Source organism: Nannobrachium achirus, assembly GCF_963921795.1.
Source record: "Nannobrachium achirus genome assembly, chromosome: 13".
In the NCBI taxonomy this organism is placed as follows: Eukaryota; Metazoa; Chordata; class Actinopteri; order Myctophiformes; family Myctophidae; genus Nannobrachium; species Nannobrachium achirus.
The window spans coordinates 46257910-46276831 of record NC_137833.1 but is presented as its reverse complement, the minus strand read 5'-3'; the positions used below and the strand labels follow the sequence as shown (position 1 = coordinate 46276831).

Below are 18922 nucleotides of genomic sequence, written 5' to 3'. Positions count from 1 at the left end.
CGAAAAAAAAATGAAACTTTGGTGCCACATTACTCTGGTATACTTTTGCCTAGCAACGTGATTTAAACTTTAGAACGCTCAGATGCTTGGACTTTTTCCGGCCAATATGGACAAGCTGTAATTGATTAAGCCTCTGTATCCCTATTGGCTGGGCCAACAGCCATAACTCCAGTTCACAGCATGGTACCGTCTTGAAACTTGGTGTCTGGACTTAAAGGAGGCATCCTGACCTAAACACATATAGGGTTAAATCTGACTTTTATCATACCCCTTCATAGCTGCCCCTGTTGCTAGATTTCGGCTGCCCCTGTTGCTAGATTTCGCGAGCCCTCTCATAACTAACACGGTGGATTGCCCTCCCGCTAGTGCGGTTATTTCTTTAGCTTCAAATTTAGTATTTTTGTATTGGATTGTGTTTACACAACGTCCTGAGACCAACCAAACCGCTGTTTTGACCTCACAGGCACCCTTACTTGTCAAACAGACGAGAAGCTCCTCTGCTCCCCCCTCCCTTTCTAGGCTCTCCTCTCTCTGCTCTGGTGCAGAGCAGAAGAGAACTCTACGGCGTATTTCATATTTTATACTCAAAATCTGCTGTGGAAATTGCCGATCAACAAGCTCACAGGACATCGCCAAAATGTATGAGACTTTCTCAACATGGAATGATTATGTAATAGACAGGCTTAAGATACGGAGGTAGAGGAACATACCTGTAGCGTTAGGGAGAACTCCACTAACGCTATGGACCAGAGCTAATGGCATCCCATCTTTAACATACTCTACATACAGATTGGACAAAATGAAAATGTAATTCCCTTAAAAAAAGTTACATAATACAGCTTTAATCTAACACTTATAACCACAACCATTTGTCTTTGTCTATGTCTGTAATTCTACTATACTTGCGTCTAGTAATACAAGTACGCACGCAGCGTAATGTAGTCAAGTTGTGCCATAACAAACAGCAAAAGCAAGGCCTGACAGGGCATTAGATGTTGGGGGGTATGGAGGGTGTGGGGACGGAGGAGGGGGGGTAGAAAAGGTGCACAGGGGGCAGGGGCGAGCAGAGAGAGAAAGAGTAAATCTCCTCTATGGTTTTCCCCAGCCTCAGGTTTGTGTGTGTGTGTGCGTGCGTGCGTGCGTGCGTGTGTGTGTGTGTGTGTGTGTGTGTGTGTGTGTGTGTGTGTGTGTGTGTGTGTGTGTGTGTGTGTGTGTGTGTGTGTGTGCGTGTGTGTGTGTGTGTGCAGGGGCGTCAATTGGGTATGGCAGGGGTATGCAGCTGCCATACCCTGGGTCCGGGGGGGGGGAGATGAAAGTTAGTTCTAAATATGAATCCATGAATATCTCTTTGTCTATCTGTGCGGGTTATTATGTTGGTAAATTTCAGTAAAATAACTACAAATGCAAAATTTTACAAAATGTTCACTTTAACAAGGTATTAGAATTATATTATAGGTATATATAATTATATATTATATGTACTTCTTAAAATGAATATATCATGCCTGTTGCTAAGGTATGGCAACATGACTGGTGTCTTGCACGCGCGCGAAGGCGCGCGTGCAAGACACCAGTCATGTTGCCATACCTTACCTTTTTCTGAACTGACGCCACTGTGTGTGTGTGTGTGTGTGTGTGTGTGTGTGTGTGTGTGTGTGCGTGTGCGTGCGCGTGCGGAGCGGCGTGTTTCCTGGGGTTTCCATGCTGTCACAAAGACCCCTGTGAGACCAGCCTATTTACCCTGCAGTAAAAAAAAACCAGAGAGGGAGTGTACCCCGTAGTAAAAGTGGAGTGGGGGGCTCCTCCGCCGAATTAGATTTAGGGCCGTCTCATCCGGCTCCCTGCTCCCTGTGTGCCGCCATGCCGTCAGGGAAAACCCTATACGGAACAAGATCAGCACGCTCCTCGGTTAGACGGCGTCGTCGAGCGGCGAACCATACCGTGTGACTTTTTTTCCCCCTCTAGAACCGTGGTTCCCAAACCTTCCAGGTCGAGACCCAAAACAGAGATTATAGACGTTTGCCCAAACTATTGAAAACAGCTGATCTACAAGCTTGCAGATCGTCTATTTTCGCTTCTTCTTAGACATTTGTTTTTTCGTTTATATCTTAGATTTTTCTTTTATTTGTTCATGAAATTACATTGGAAAAATCATTGAATTTGTTTTTTAATTCCTTTTTTGGTGGAATGTTTTTGTTTATAAATGTTTTGAAATAAATAATATTGAAAAACAAAAAGGAGAACAAATGTTGTCCCGACCCAGTGTTTGGGAAAAAGTGCTCTGGAAAATCTGTTATTTCCGGGCTGTGTGATTCTCAACCTTTTTTAACAAAGAGTCGAGGATCACGGACCCCCATTTGATGAGATTATTATAACGTTATTAACCACACACACACACACACACACACACACACACACACACACACACACACACACACACACACACACACACATACGTTAAAATAAACAAACTCAAAATATACAGTATATACCAGTAAGACGCGCTACGGGTGAGAAGCGACCTCGTGCACATGGCTGCGTGCACATGGCTGCTTTGGCATGTATATATACCCTTCTGCTGAGCTGGTCGAGTCATCACTGTGATGTCAGAACAGGTCATCTATATCCATACAGTATAGTCCGTGAGGTCAGATGTAGTCAGAGGTATTGACCAGCTCCATATATGGAGATCTAGGTGATGATCCAGTCTCCATGTATGCATATCCAGGGTTTGATGAGGTCAGTGTTGTGATCTTCATATATGGATATCCATATCCATTGATTTGCAAATTAATTCTGTCTTGGCCATATGGAGTGTCCATATATGGGCATTACCAAATATGGGGCTTAATATTGATGACATCAGGGATCTCCATATTTGAATGCCAGAACAGGCTGTCTTGGTCATTGAGTCAACAATGTGAAATGTGATGTCACAATAGACATTGAGCGTTTCGAGGGTTTCATTGTAAACCTACGGTCGCAATAATTAAGAAGTAGTGAAAATGAATGATCTACAAGCAAACAACACGTTGTGAGCTTGTAGATCTGCTATTTTCTATATACTTACAAGCTCATAGCGATTAAAATAATAATCTGGAACGTTTGTGCAAATCTTTGAATGAATATATTTTTTAAAGTGAACATTTTAACTCTTAAGCTTCTGGAGGTCCCTGGCACCAAAAAAAGATCAGATGGGGATCCGTGGCCGAATATATATATATATATATACATTTTGAGACCTCTGCACTACTGGTTTAAATTAGGCTTAGTTTCAGGTGAAGAGTGACAAGAATTATACGCAGATCTATGCTGTGTTAAATACCAGAGCCTATAAAATGCTATTGCTTTGGACAAAAAGTCATATATTTCAGAATAGTTTTTAATGAAAGAGAGAGAGAGAGAGGTATTACATTGTTCTCAGTCATCGGTTACATAGTCGCTCTGGTACAGTGACAAGATATGAACTCGGCATAAAGGAGAGGTTGTGCAATTCATTACATTTCAACTCCCGTTTATCGCGTGAAGCACTTGTCAAGACTGTACAAGAATGAGCTTTTTTTTCACAGGTGAATGCAAAGTGTGCTTCTGGGCTGCTACGCGTCATAATTGTTGTCACAAAGAAAACCCATATACGTTAACCACAGAACCGTCCGTAATAACCTGAAACTCTCCAGAACCTGTGACGTTCTGCTATGATTTCGTGTTTATGCTCCCGTTTTATAACCGGAAGAACAACCACCCTCTGAAAAGGGGGAGGTGTACGTCTCAAAACAAACCCAAGTGCGGAAATAGACGATCCCACGCATTGTATTCTTGTAGATCGTCTATTTTCACACACAAAAAAAAGAAAAAATGAAAGTATACTTTTTGAGTTCTGGGTTCCCAGAATTCAGGGTCATGACAAACTCCTGAGCAGGGCGCGAATTAGGTTCTGAGAACCTTATCTGAAACCGAGCCCATAAGTGTATTACGGAAACAAATCGCCACTGTCGGGCAGAAACCTCGTATCTCCAAGTTTCAAATTTGTACATTTTTTCGCAAAGTAAAGCCCTGCTTAATCGTACAAGGCCATCACACAAAAGTAGTGAAAACAGCCGATCTACAAGCACACAACGCCTCGCGGTGCGAGGCGTTGTGTGCTTGTAGATCAGCTGTTTTCACTAGTTTAAATCATTTTAAAAGTGATAGATACAAAACAAACGGTTTTGGACATACAAGGTTTCCACCCGACAACGACGAAATTGAGATCCAGAGACGCGCGTTGCGCGGCGCAATGCGCGGCACGCAGCGCGGCGCCGCTTCGCTTTAGTTCTCGCAGTCAAAAAGAGCCAAAGGAGCGCTCGTATACGGACCACTTGAAACAAGAAGAAAAAGAAGAAGAAGAAGAAGAAGAAGAAGATGTGCTGGAAACCAATTGAGCTGAAAAGTGGTTTCATTTCATACACAGTACAGTACAGAGGCAGATGGCTGTACATGGCCATACACATGGCAAAGATAGACTCTTACTAGCATATCACAAACAGAGGTACCGTTATTTACGAACATGTTATTGGGCAAAAGGCTCTCATTCTGAACCCCCCACCCAACCGTCCCGCGAAAACTGGTGGAGAGTATTGCTTTTGTTACATTCCACAGCTTGATCATGTCCAAATGTGCGATGTCTACAGTCATTAAGGAGGAACTCCATGGCTAAAGGATATCGTACTTTTGAAAGACTGCATGCAAGAGCAGAAGAACGATGCAGCAGCACATAGCAGCTAAAAAGTGTGCGCGTCTAAAGCCTGAGGTTGAAATCAGCAGCAGCAAATATTCAATCTGTTCAGTCGGTAGATACATAGTAGTACGCAGCTCTATCAATTTGTACATCATATACATACATATATACAGTGGCAATGACAAGATTGTGAGCCCCTTTTGCTCTCGATTGTTTGTGCTCTTAAACTGTGCGATACGGAAAAAGGTCGATGCAAAAAAAACGTGACATCTTATTCAACCTCGTAAAATTATTCAGCGAGATCAGTCAAAGAGACCACCGGAAAAAATTGTGCTTGCCAACACGTCGTCGTCTCCCCAACTGGTAAAATCGCCACTTAGACCTTTGATCGAGTCACATAAAATTGTGCATTTTTAAATATTAGCCGTTATACCACATCATCATCCGCTCATCCGCATTTACTACAGAGTCGTTTTTAAAAGATGCTTTTGTTTTTGTGCTATGACGTTGTGCTAGATGCGATGATCGCCGCGTCTTACAGAGAAAGTGGACCTGCAAGCAAAGACAACTCGGCAGCGGGGGTCACAGCGTTGACATTGCCGCCGTTTACAAACAACTTATTACAGCAAGTAAAGTGAGAATCAATATTCCTCTGGCTCTGGTGGTCAATAAAAACTTGTTTTAAAGTCTCCACCAAACAAGAACCTCAGCAAAAGCTGTGCATACTTATCTGACCAACTGGTTCTTACTCTCAAATCGCGTTCCTTAGCTCACCTCCTCCTCCCCGCCCCCCCCGGTGAAAGCGAGCCAGGGGTTCCATTCGGAGACCAGAGGTTTTGCAAGTCTTTCCAAGGCACTTGATTCACTGTTCACTTCCATAGGTGACCGAAATAAACGACAGTATCCCTTGATTCCTAATGCCCTTAAACTCCAGCTTATGAATGCACTTATTCTTAATGACATGTCGACACATGCTTCATCAAATCCTACTCATCGCCGTGTGTTCAAACGGACCTGCGTTGTTGGTTTGCGATCCGCTTAGACTTGTGCACTTTGATGAGCGAGGTGACATTATTGCCCGATAAAAGATGCGCTGGTAAATATAATATATTCTTCTTCTTTTTGGATGATTACCAGTGTTAAGATTTCATGCAATGTGAGTTGTTAAGAAATAAATACATCTTGCAAATGAAAAGACAAAGTGGAGAGTGGTAAAATAGATACATTTAAATAGAAACATAAATTATAAAAAAAGAAAGAAAGAAAGCTCGATAAACAGAAGGCAAAGTCACTAAGCCCCGGAAAAGGCAATAAACTCAGTGATCTAAGTCAAATCATAAACACAACCACAGCACTAATAAATGAACGATAGTGAAATCAGAATCCCGCGCTTCTTTCATATTTCGTTTTACGGATCCTGCGATAACAGGGTGACTGACAGTGTGACGACACTGCTCATACTATAGCCTTGGTCGACCTATCCAACCAACCTATGCAGTCATAGGGTTGACGCGGTGTCACCATGGCCTGTCCTTTAGTTGTGCTGGAGCTGGAAACACTCAGACTACTTTGTGGTCTCGGGGGCTGTCCGGCTGCCATTGGTTTCCGTGAAGCTGCAAAATCCCCTGCAAAACCTCCAGCCAGACTTTGTAGCAGAAGAGGTACTGTTCCTGGAAGGACACAAGAGAGACAACGGCCGCGTCTTAAAGGACAACTTTCGTTTTTTACAACAAGAGTTCATATTTTAGATTGTAATTAAAGAATATAAAATATGTGTGTTAAAATTATTTCATTTACTTCTTTCTATTGTTTTAGAGATTCTTATTTCAGTGGTTGGGGGCATGCGTACAAGTGGCTAAATATGTCATTTTACACAGAATAAGCCCATTCCCAAGATACAACGCAACCTTTCATGGTTGGATGTGACTTATGGGGGCTAGGAGTGTTACTGTAAATAGCAATAAAGAAACTGCTGGCTTATTGTGTCTAAAAAGACATATTTAGCCACTTGTACACATGCCCCCATGCATGTGTACGCATGCCCCACATTTTAGCACGGTAAACGCGATAAAACAATAGAACGAAGCAAATGAAAACATTTTAACACTCACTTTTTCTTTTCTCTCATTACAATCTAAAATGTGAACCCTTGTTGTCCTAAAAACCAAAGTTGTCCTTTAAAGGAGTAGTTCTGCCCCAAAATACTTTTTTTCTGTTGATTACTCATGCCATGGAGACTTGAGTTTTTGCATTTGTCGCATTCCTAAGACAATAACTTGATTATAGTAAATTTAGCCCCATTGATTCCAGACCAAAATGCATTCGGGTCCCAATTCGGAATCAATGTAAATTCATTGTAATCAAATGTTTGTCTTAGGAATGCGACAAATACAAAAAAATATTATTGAACTCAAGTCTCCATGGCATGAGCAATCAATAGAAAAAAGGTCATTTTGGGGCTGAACTACTCCTTTAAAGGGATAGTTCACCCCCAAAATCTATTGATCTATTGACCCCATGCAGACTTGAATTCCTGGATATTTCTTTGGGTTTTGTCGCGTTCCTAAGACAATAATTTGAGCAGTCTCTTTGTGTCTCCCTAGGGAACCACTGCTGGTCATCAAATTATCAGCAAAACAATATCCATGACTTCAAGTCTATCCTTTTAAATCATGATGCACACGTCGTCGTACGGAGGTATCACGGAAATAGCAGATCTAAGGGCTCACAACGCGTCACCACGTGAGCTTTGTAGATTCTCTATTTCGCACTTGCCAACAGGTGCTTCTCATAAAAGGTGAAACGCTGAACGGTGCGGTGGCCGGTGTACTGACCTTGGTCTGGATCATCCCGTACCGCTGTAGTCTCATCTGCTTCACGATGTCAATCACGTTAATCTGGGGACACAGGCGTCATGTTTACGTATATACAGTATATATACATAACAGTATATATACAGTATATATACAGTATATATATATATATATATTAGGGGTGCAACATATCGAACCGAATATCAAATATCGAACCGAATGACCCTGTACCGAACAATACAATACAATACCACTCCACATCCACATTCCCCTGGAACCCCCTCAAGGACCCCTAGGGGTACGCAGAGCCCACTTAGAGAACCACTACCCTAGAGGTTGGGTACCGTATTGTTCAAAGTTAAAACCAAAAATACAATATAAATCAAGGACATTTCTGTTTGTTTGTTTTTTATCAAAAAAGTATCGAACCGTGACACCAAAATATCGAACCGAACCGAACCAAACCGTGAATTTTGTGAACCGTTGCACCCCTAACCCCTAATATATATATATATATATATATATATATATATATATATTAGGTTGTCCGATATTGGCTTTTTTACCGATAACCGATAATATTCAACTCTTAATTATACTGATAATATGCTGTCTTTTTTTTCCCTCACCAAAACTAATGTAAGATAACAATATCACATATCCCCTGTCATGAAATTAACACATTATGTCTAATTGTGATTCCCCATTGGACAAGGATTTCCATATGTATACATATCTCTGTGCAAAATAAGAAACAACTTAAACTTAATGTGCCAACATGGCACTGCCATATTTATTATTAAAGACAAATGCTTTTCTTTTTCTTCATTTACATGCCTCAAACAACAGCTTGGATCATGCTCTCCCTGAGATAATCCTGACAATAACCATGACTATAACTAAGGCAGCCACCGCCTCCCCCCAAAACACCAATAATATTAGAATGGGAAGGGAATAAACGTTCATACAAATAAAATATTCCCATGGCAGCCGTCTTGCTCTTATGCTATGATGGGGTCCCCCCCCCCCCCCAAGCATGACATAAGAGAGAGTATGACGTGTCAAAATGCCCGCGAATAATGGTCCGATCACACTCAATGTGATGGGCATTTGTATTATATCGTCGTTGTCGGGTGGAAACCTTGTACTGTATGTCCAAAACTGTTCCAAAAGTGTTTCCATTATAAAACAAGAAAATCCAATCTACAATCACACAACGCCTTGCAACGCGAGGTGTTGTGTGCTTGTAGATCTGCTATTTTCACTACTTCTGTGCGACACTCTTGTATGATGAAGTAGGGCTTTAATTTTGAGGAAGAAAAAAAACATACACTTTTGAAACTTGGAGATACTGTACAAGGTTTCTGCCTGACAGTGACGATATATCATCTCTGTCGGTGGAAACCTCATACAGTATGTCCAAAACTGTTACTAAACTGTTAAAGGACAACTTTGGTGTTTTACAACAAGGGTTCATATTTTAGATTGTAATGAGAGAAAAGAAAAAGTGAGTGTTAAAATGTTTTCATTTGCTTTGTTCTATTGTTTTATCGAGTTTACTGTGCTAAAATGTGGGGCATGCGTACGCATGGGGGCATGCGTACAAGTGGCTAAATATGTCTTTTTAGACACAATAAGCCAGCAGTTTCTTTATTGATATTTGCAGTAACACTTCTGGCCCCATAAGTCACATCCAACCATGAAAGGTTGTGTTGCATCTTGGGAATGGGCTTATTCTGTGTAAAATGACATATTTAGCCACTTGTACGCATGCCCCCAACCACTGAAATAAGAATCTCTAAAACAATAGAAAGAAGTAAATGAAATAATTTGAACACTCATCTTTTATATTCTTTAATTACAATCTAAAATATGAACCCTTGTTGTAAAAAACTAAAGTTGTCCTTTAATAGCAGATCGTCAAGCTCAAACTGCTACTTTGGATGCTGTCATGTGACGTTCTGGTATGATCAAAAAGGGACGTTGACTTGCGGAAAAAGAAAACACAGAAGGTTAGAATATGGATATAAGAGGTTTCTCCCCCCAGACACCTTGTATCTCCAAGTTTCAAATATGTACAGTATGTTCTTTTGTAAATTAGAGCCCTACTTCATCATACAAAAGTGTCTCACAAAAGTGGTGAAAATGGCAGATCAACAAGCACATGTATAAATACTGTATATACACACACAGTGTACCCGATGTTTCTGCTTGACATTGGCACATTTCACCCAGGTTTTTTCATCTCACTCACTTCACTTTGTCTGCTGACCTCACTCAGCAATGAAATAAACAGAAAATAAACAAAAATTTAAAATAAAACAATTCACAGGAGGCAAGCATTGATCACCCCATGATGTGCACTGCAATGTAGTTTCAAATGCACTACATTGCAGGTGCTTTTTGGGAGTGAAGAAATACGAAGACCTGTGTGACGTGTGTGATCTGGGCAGCTTGCTCCAGGAAATGTGCCAAGCTCAACACAAAACAACGGTATATATGTGGCTCGCACTCACAGGCAAGTCGTTCTCGATGAGGCTGAGGATGATGTCGGTGCAGATGAGAACTCCGGCCCGTCCGATGCCGGCGCTGCAGTGCACGGTGACGGGGCCCTTGTGGTGCACGGCCCGCAGGTAGCGGATGAAGCGCACCAGCTGCTCCGAGCAGCGCGGCACGCCGTGGTCGGGCCAGCGCGTGAACTTCAGGTGACGCACAAAGTGGGTTTCGCCCGTCTGGAATGGGAGAGGACAAGTGGCAGCGGTACTTAAAGGACTAGTTCACCACTTTTCAACCTGTCTTCATAGGTCCTCACTAATGTTCATGATAAAATATCACAATTTTTTCTGAGTACTAATTGAGCAGATTGGCCCATTTCACAATCTCATTATTGGATACAATCAGTAATGCATTCAAGCAGCACTAGTATGTAACTTTAGTTTTATGAATAAAATGTAATGTTGTCCAATCTGTATGATAGAGTATGTTAACACAATATAACAATTTTATTCTATTGAGAAAATGATATTGCATCAAAGGTCATGTTTCACCTAGACACAGGATCTGTATAATAGCAACATACGTTTTTCAGCGAAATCTTTTATAACAGTGGTTTTAAGAAACAAACATAGCTCACTGCAAGCTTGTACATACAGTTTTTAAACATTTTTTTCTTAATCTTGAAATGTTGCCCTTTTTAAAATTAAGCCTTAAAATGACCAAAGCTTAACCCATTCAGAACGGGTACACATTATCGTGTATCATTATTTTATGCTTTGACTATTGAAAAATCGTGAAAATTTGAATTTTGACCCGATTATACAAGTGTCTTTTGAATCCTTCCAAGATTTTTTGAAAAACCTACATTTCTATGTCAGCAATCTGGCCAGCCATCGTTAAATGGAGCTCAGTTAGTCTGTTCTTGAGAGACTACTATGTCAGTGGTTCTCAAACCTTTTCATGTGAAGGACCCCCAAAATGATGTTTTATTTGGCCACAGACCTGCATCTCAAAGTATCTAGTTCCAGGGACCACCCAGAAGCAAAATTTGAGTCACAAACGTTTGCTTTGAAAATACATAAAATTCAAAGATTTGCACACATTTTCACGACTTTTTCAAAAATAGCAGATCTACAAGCTCGCAGCGCGGCACTCGGTGCCGCGCTGCAAGCTTGTATATCTGCTATTTTTCACTGGTTAAAGCATTCAATAATTCAGGGACTCATTCATGTCATGGTCCTGGGGTCCCGGGGATGCGCCTCCATTGGAGTCCATGTTAAAATAATTTACTTCTTCTACTTAAGTTGCTATATTAGTTTAGATAGTTTAATTCGTTTTTTAATGTATTGTGTAAGATAAACACTGTAAAGATGTATTATCAGTTAAACCTGGAACAGCTAAAAACTATTTTCACTAGTGGTTCTCAAAGTGGGGTCCTGGGTCCTTGAGGGAGTTCCAGGGGGTCCCAAGATAAATGATAGTTAGGAACCAAATAGAACTTTATGGGTCTGTAACTCAGTGAACAAATGGAACCAAATGGACCTGTTCCATTTGTACTCTAGTATTTTAACACACAATATAAATTGGGGTCCCAGGGATATAAATATAATTAAATGGGTGCCTGTAGCCTAGTGTATTTAGAAATCCTAGTTCTAAGTTCAAACATTAGCCAAATTGTAAAATAAATAAGAAATAGGCAAACATTTTGAAAATAGCCGATCTACAAGCTCGCAGCGCTCGAAAACATTGTATTGAGGACTCATAAAACTTTTCTGGGACCCATTTGAATGACCACCTGTGGGTCCCGGGACCCATTACATTGAAAACCTAGTAACATCACTGCAAGGTGCAACAGTATACACTTCCCCGCTCACCTCCGTCTCCACCATGCGTATGACCTTGATGTAGAAGTACTCCAGACACTGGTGGTTGTCCAGGTGCAGCTGCCAGCGGCCCACGGTGAGCGGCGCGCTCAGCCTCTCGGGCCAGTACTTGTGGCACTTGACCCGCCCGCGCTCCACCTCCTGGGTCATCATGGCGATGACGTCCGACTTGTTCTCCCACACCATCTGCCAGAAGGCGGGCACGGTGGCGGGCAGAGGGCCCTGGCACGAGATGTAGGAGTACTCCTCGCCGCCCACCGGCATGCGGATGTAGCTGGCGTTGATGTAGTCCTGGTTCTCGCCCAGGGGGACGCGGGTCTTGTCGTCTAGCCGGAAGGGAAAGGCGAGAGAGAGAGATGGGGAGAGGGAGCGGGGAGAAAGAGATAAGAAAGAATGGAAGAGAAATACAACTTTTTTATTACATATCGTCGCTGTCGGGTGGAAACCTCGTATCTCCAAGTTTCAAATTTCTATGTTCTTTCGCAAAGTAAAGCCCTGCTTCATCGTACAAGGTCGTCGCACAAAAGTAGTGAAAACAGCAGATCTACAAGCACACAGATCTACAAGCACAGAGAGAGAGAGAGAGAGAGAGAGGGAGCGGGGAGAAAGAGAGAAGGAGAGAGAGAGAGAGAAAGAGATAAAGAAAGAATGAAAGAGAAGTACAACTTTTTTTTTGGCATATTGTCGTTGTCGGGTGGAAACCTCGTATCTCCCAGTTTCAAATTTGTATGTTCTGTCGCAAAGTAAAGCCCTGCTTCATCGCACAAGGCCGTCGCACAAAAGTAGTGAAAACAGCAGATCTACAAGCACACAACGCCTCACGGTGCGAGGCGTTGTGTGCTTGTAGATCGGCAGTTTAAATCATTTTTAAAATGATAAATGCAAAACGAACGGTTTTGGACATACAAGGTTTTCACCCGACAACGTGCTATGCTAAATGGCGTAAGTGCAGGACACCATGTGTGCATGAGATTAAACCATGAAATGGAAGTAAACACATTTTTTATTTTCACTGTTAGAGGTTTCATATGTTGAGAACCACTGTTCTAGAGGTTTAAAAAAAGAAAAAAGAAAAATACATAATTTGTCACATCTGTTAATCATGAACAAACCTCACAGGCAGACAATTGTTGCCCTGTGTTGTTTGGCCCAACAAGCTTGCCATTCAAGAGTATACGCGGTAAATAAAGCCAAGTCAACAAGGCCTGGAGGAGCCCGGAGACGGGCAAAACAAGCCGGTGCAGCACGGGGGCTTGTTGACGGAGAGAGAGAGAGAGAGAGAGAGAGAGAGAGAGAGAGAGAGAGAGAGAGAGAGAGAGAGAGAAAGAGAGGTGAAGCACTGAGGGAGGCCAGGAATGTTTTTTCGGGGGGGTTGAAGTCTTCCTGCCCCGGCGCATTTCGGAGGTCAAAACAACACGGTTTCGGAAATGCTCCGTGGAAAATGAAATAGTCAGGCGCTAATATGGACGGATCGCTGCGATACTCCCAACACAGTGGACGCTGCTTCCTGAGAGCAACGCGCACAAGACGCTGCTGCACTGCTGGGAGCAGCCGAAGGCATGCCAAGCAGATGGAGGAGATGTGTGGCAGGGCATTCCACTGGGGGACACTATCGCTGTCATCAGCCCTAAAGCACTGGTGTGAAAGCACTGGTTCCCCAAACTCTGGGTCGCAGGACCCATTTGTGGGTCGCGGACACATTTTTATGGGTGCCTTTTACTTTTTGTTTTCCTGCATTTAGTTTTTAATTATTGTTATTTAAAAACATTTTCAATGCACATTCCCAAAAAAGCAAAACCTTTCATGAAATTTTCAATTTTTCTTTTCTGTAATTTCATGAAGAAATCAAAGAAAAATCTAAGAAATTCCATAAATTAGAACGCATGTTTAAGAAGTTGTGAAGCGACATGTTGTGAGCTTGTAGATCTACTGTTTTCACTAGTTTGGGTACTGTACTGTCAGTTTTGAGGTATTTTTTGTACTTTACTGGAGCATTTCCAATTTTCAGTACTTTCACATCTACTCCGCTACACTGTACATCTCAGAGCACTACAATTACTGTATTTTAATTTTAATTACTAGTTACTTTGTTATTACAAAACATACATTAACCAAAATAGCTCACAATGAGTCACGATGCCACACATTCTACTTTTGGTACTACATTTTAATGCCAATACTTTTGTACTTTTACTCAAGTACAGTTTTTATCCCAGACAATACTTGTAACAGAGTACTCCTACATTGCAGTATTGATACTTTGACTTACTGTCAGGGGCGTCACACCAAATTCTGGGCCCTGGGTACAAGGATTCACTGCGGGCCCCCCATGAATGTTAACTATTGAAAAATAGCAGATATACAAGCTCACAGCGCGGCACCGAGTGCCGCGCTGCGAGCTTGTAGATCTGCTATTTTTGAAAAATCGTGAAAATGCGTGCCAAGAATGTTTCCATGTCAGTGATGCTCAAACTTTTTCATGTGAAGGCCCCCCCCCCCCCCCATCTCAAAATATTTAGTTCCAGGGACCCCCCAGAAGCAAAATTTGAGTATCAAATGTTCACTTAAAAAATACATATATATTCAAAGATTTGCGCACATTTTCGCAAAAATAGCAGATATACAAGCTCGCAGCGCGGTGTGAGCTTGTATATCTGCTATTTTTCAATAGTTAAAGTTACTAGGGCCCCTCCACCTTGGGCCCTAGTAACTCAGTCCCACTTTCCTACCCCTTGTGACGCCCCTGCTGACTGTAAGTAAGAAATGTGAGTCCACCACTGCCCTATAGCCTATAGTAGTATCTCAACCCCCTCTGACCCCCTCCTCCTGCCCAACAAGGAGCACTTAAAATGTTATGTAAGTTTGTGTGAATATACATTATGGAGAGTCAGGCACATGCACACATAGACATCAAAGTGGGCTTGAGCCCCTGCCCTTTTATCCGTCCGTCCGTTCCCTCTCCAGACCATGAATGCAGTTTTTACTATGGTGAAAGAAATGCAAATGCCCTCTTTCCATGCCATACCTGAAGGCAGCATTCAAGAGGATTGCCTTGTCCAAACTCTCCTGAACGTGAATGCAGCATCTTATGTTGAAAGAATTGCCCTCACCGTGTAGAAAACCATGCCGTAAGCCACATCTCCAGTATTGCCCTTTTTAGGCTTAGTTTAGTGTGGTACTGAAAATAGCTGACCTCCAAGCTCACAACGCGTTCGCTTGGAGAATATGTTTCAATATTCTCACCAAAAGGACCTTTTAGAAATGTCAGCCCCTGCCAGTGAAAGTAGCATATGGATGGTGGTGCTCTATAGATAAGTACATTTACATAAGTACAGTTTTAAGTACAATTTTTTAGTTTTTTTCAAAGATTTTCCAATTTGATACTAAAAAAACGTATTTTGTAGATCATTCTCATTTGTGCGCACACATATACACGCACGTGTGCGTGAATCTCTGTACAGTGTTGTTTTTGAATTTAGTCAACTGAAAAGTTTTAGTTTTAGTCTAATTTTAGTCGACTAAATATCATACGTTTTTAGGCGACTAAATCTACAGTTGATTTAGTCAACTAAAATTGTATTTTGGCAGGCCTTGATGGCATCGTAATGACTGATTTTACATTTGGTTGCGTGCTGAAAATAGCCGATCTACAAGCTCACAACGCGTCGCAGCAACACCTGAGAGCAACCAAACATAAAATTACTTTCTCCTCCACTAGTCCCTCCCTAACGTTTTAGTCTAGTTTTTTTTTGTTGATGAAATTGTCAATATATTTAGTCTTAGTTTTAGCTATCGCAGCTTAGTTTTTATTTCGTTTTTATTTAGTTTCGTCAGTGAAAAAAACGCAGTCGACAATTTTTTTTGTCATAGTCTTAGTCGACGAAATCAACAATGTCTCTGTACATCCCAGGTAAAGCCGGTGTGTGTCGGCGATGACGGCAGTGTGCGCTCGTCTTTCATCCGGGCCAGTCTGTGGCGTCTCTGTTTACTCTTCTAAAAGCTGATCTGCAGGCCTCTTATTAAACCGTAACAGAGCCTGCAATTAGCTTTCCAGACTACCGTATTTAGTGCGATGGTAATGACCTGATAATTACAGCATAATGCTAACAGATGACACCATCGCACACATTAACTAAAGGCGCGGGGTGGGAATTATAAGCTATTGCTACATGTGAATAAATGCCTGGCGCTACTGTTGGGGCATTGTTTGGGCATACAAAGGGTATTCTTGAAAAGACCGTGAGCCTAATTCATGGTATTCCTGTAAACAACAGAATGCCAGTTTAACCCGGCCAGCCAAGAAAAGTGTTTACAAAGGTACGGCCCTATAAATGCCAGGTCTGTGAGTATACGGCTTTTACAAGCTCAAGCCCGCCAGTCAAATAAAAACCAGTAGGGAGACATGTATTAAAGGCATGGGGCGCTAAAACGCAGCGGTTCTCAAGTCGGGGTCCGGGGATCCCCAGGGGTCCTTGGGGGGTGGGGATGGGGGAGAAGGGGTGTACATGCAAGCTCAGTGAGCTTGTACACTAAATATTTTCAGATGGGGGTCCGCAGTCAACGATACATATCGATTTGGGGGTCCTCCACGTGAAAAGTTATGCTTAGAGCAGAGGTCTTCAACAGGGGGTCCGGTACCCCTAGGGTGTCCTCAGAGTTACTACAGAGGGGCCGCCAAATCTTTGTGTGATAGGATCATGTTTTTTACATTAGCCACTTGAACCCTAGCATCCCTATTCTGAGCAAAACATTAGCCAAAAATAGCAGATCTACAAGCTTACAGCGCGAGGCGCTGTAAGCTTGTAGAGTGGTTTGTAAAGTATTTGACAGTTCAAGTGGTTAAATGTCTGAAAATACAGATTACTCCAACATGATGACAGTGCTGTCAAACAAGTCTAAGCTGTCTAAGAAATCTATGAACATTTCTAATCTGTGACAAAATTTTATGCAATATGTAGTGGGGGTCCCTGCTTCATCTCTCTCTCTCAGCTAAGGGGTCCTTGGCAAGAAAACGTTGAAGACCCCATCCCTCACACTATCCCTGGGTTGCAGAAGTCTTTTTATTTTCTATTTCTATCTGTGTTCCAAAAATAACTAAATCAGCCGGGCGATTTGGTCAGTTATGTGACTCTGTGTTGTTTAGGACATTGAGTTGATAACGTCTGTGTTTGGAATTAAAAACATATTTTTGTACTCTTCGGATAAATGAGTGCTTTTTCACCGGCAACTGCTGCTTCATGTCTATATTATGAGTAAAATGTTTAGTTTATTTCTGAAACACAGCTCTTATAGGACACAATCTAAGATTTCCCTGTTGGGATTATCCAGGGGGACAGCCCCCTCTAGTGGCAGTGATGTCAGACTGATGTTAGACTTGCACTATATCATGTTTCCCAAACAGTGGGTCTGGACCCATGTGTGGGTCGCGGACATATTTTTATGGGTACCTTAAGGTTTAGCTTCCTACATTTTGGTTTTCATTATTTTTATTATTTCAAAACATACCCCCCAAAAGCTAAATTCGTCATGAATGAAAAGTTGAAAACCTGTAATTTCAGTAATTTCATGAATAAATCAAAGACAAATCTAAGAAATTACCTAAATTAGAAAAGTAATTTTAGAATAGATTTTTTTTAAGAAGTAGTAAAAATTGCAGATCTACAAGCTCACAATGTGGCGTGCCATTTTCACTAGTTTGGGTCCAGCCCAGGGCAAACGTCTAATTTCTCTTTTGGCTCATGAGCTAAAACGTTTTGGAACCACAAACGCAGAAGGTACCAGAATATGTGAGAATGACGCAGATGTTTCTGCCTGAAAGTGGAAAGGCGAGGGCAGAGGGAACGCCACTTACATGGTAGGATGTCTCTGTAGCGGTTCTTGTCTCTGTTCTCCGGGGCTTTGCCCACCAAACAGTTGTCAGCGGGCTTCAGGTGCTCCAGAGCCTGCAACACAAATTATACAACAGCTAGTTCTTCCCACGAAGCAAACTGATTGGTTGAAATACATAGCGATGTTTCCTGTTGAGATTGGCACATTTCACCCAGGTTTTTTCATCTGACTCAGTCACTTTTCTCTGATTTTTCTTTTATTTATTAATTACATTTATTTTTCATTTATTAATTTATTTTTTATTCATGAAAATCTTTGAATGTTCGGATCATTTTATTCAGTGCGTGTGCGTGTGTGCGTGTGTCCACCAAGACCAGTAAAAGGAATATGGTCAGGAAACCCACCATGAAGTCTTTGACCAGTTCCTGCTGGTCCAGTTGGTGCTGCAGGATCTGGATGAGAGCTTTGACCCTGTGGCCCGAGTACTGGCTGCTCTTACATGGAGCGATCAGAGCCAGACTGGCTAGCTCCTCCTCCGACACGATGGGAGGACCTGAGAGGAGGAGAGACACCGTAAAGTCATCATCGTCTAATCGCAATTATTTGACATCATCGCAATTATTTTGTCATAATCCTCATAATCGTTTAAATATTGAAAAATGTTCATGCTGTATATTTTCCAACATTTTCTAAAATAGTGTAAATAGCCGATCTACAATGCAAGCTCACAACGCGTCGCATCACAACGTCTCTGCTACGACATCTCTGCTATCCATACTTTGTTATGTGTAATGTTGTCAAATTAGTAATTTCTTTGTATATTTCGGTTATGTGTCACATCTGCCATGTGCAACTTCAAAACCTATACAGGCCAAACAGAAATGTAATTGTCAATGACAAAAACACAATTAAATTAATTAATTTGTTAATCGCTATTATTTGAGTGACAATAAATGGCTATGTGAAATGTCATTTCAGAAAGAAATAGGGGTGGCAAAAGAATACGTTACCACTGCCCCAGTTCTGAAATATCTAAAATAATGGATCTGCAAGCTCTTGTACAGTAGATCAACTATTTTTGCAATTTGTTTGGGGGCGAGAAGAGAAAAACATTTCGCCTATAATGACATTGCGATGCCGGCAAAAGTGTTAATATTGTAAATCTTTGCATTTACTGGCTACTA

General features: G+C 41.7%; 1 protein-coding gene across 1 annotated transcript in view; it reads right to left on the bottom strand.

Annotated features, from left to right (window-relative positions):
• Positions 1-6266: 6266 nt before the first annotated feature.
• ptpn20 (protein tyrosine phosphatase non-receptor type 20) overlaps positions 6267-18922 on the bottom strand; it is a gene marked incomplete at its 5' end in the record, with an annotated part of 102104 nt that continues 89448 nt past the window's right edge. The window contains 6 exons of the mRNA XM_080740784.1: positions 6267-6387; positions 7552-7614; positions 10047-10262; positions 11901-12235; positions 17761-17851; positions 18143-18291. Coding sequence (XP_080596910.1) covers positions 6277-6387; positions 7552-7614; positions 10047-10262; positions 11901-12235; positions 17761-17851; positions 18143-18291 — 965 coding nt within the window. The 3' untranslated portion in view covers positions 6267-6276. The remainder of the gene's footprint in view (positions 6388-7551; positions 7615-10046; positions 10263-11900; positions 12236-17760; positions 17852-18142; positions 18292-18922) is intronic.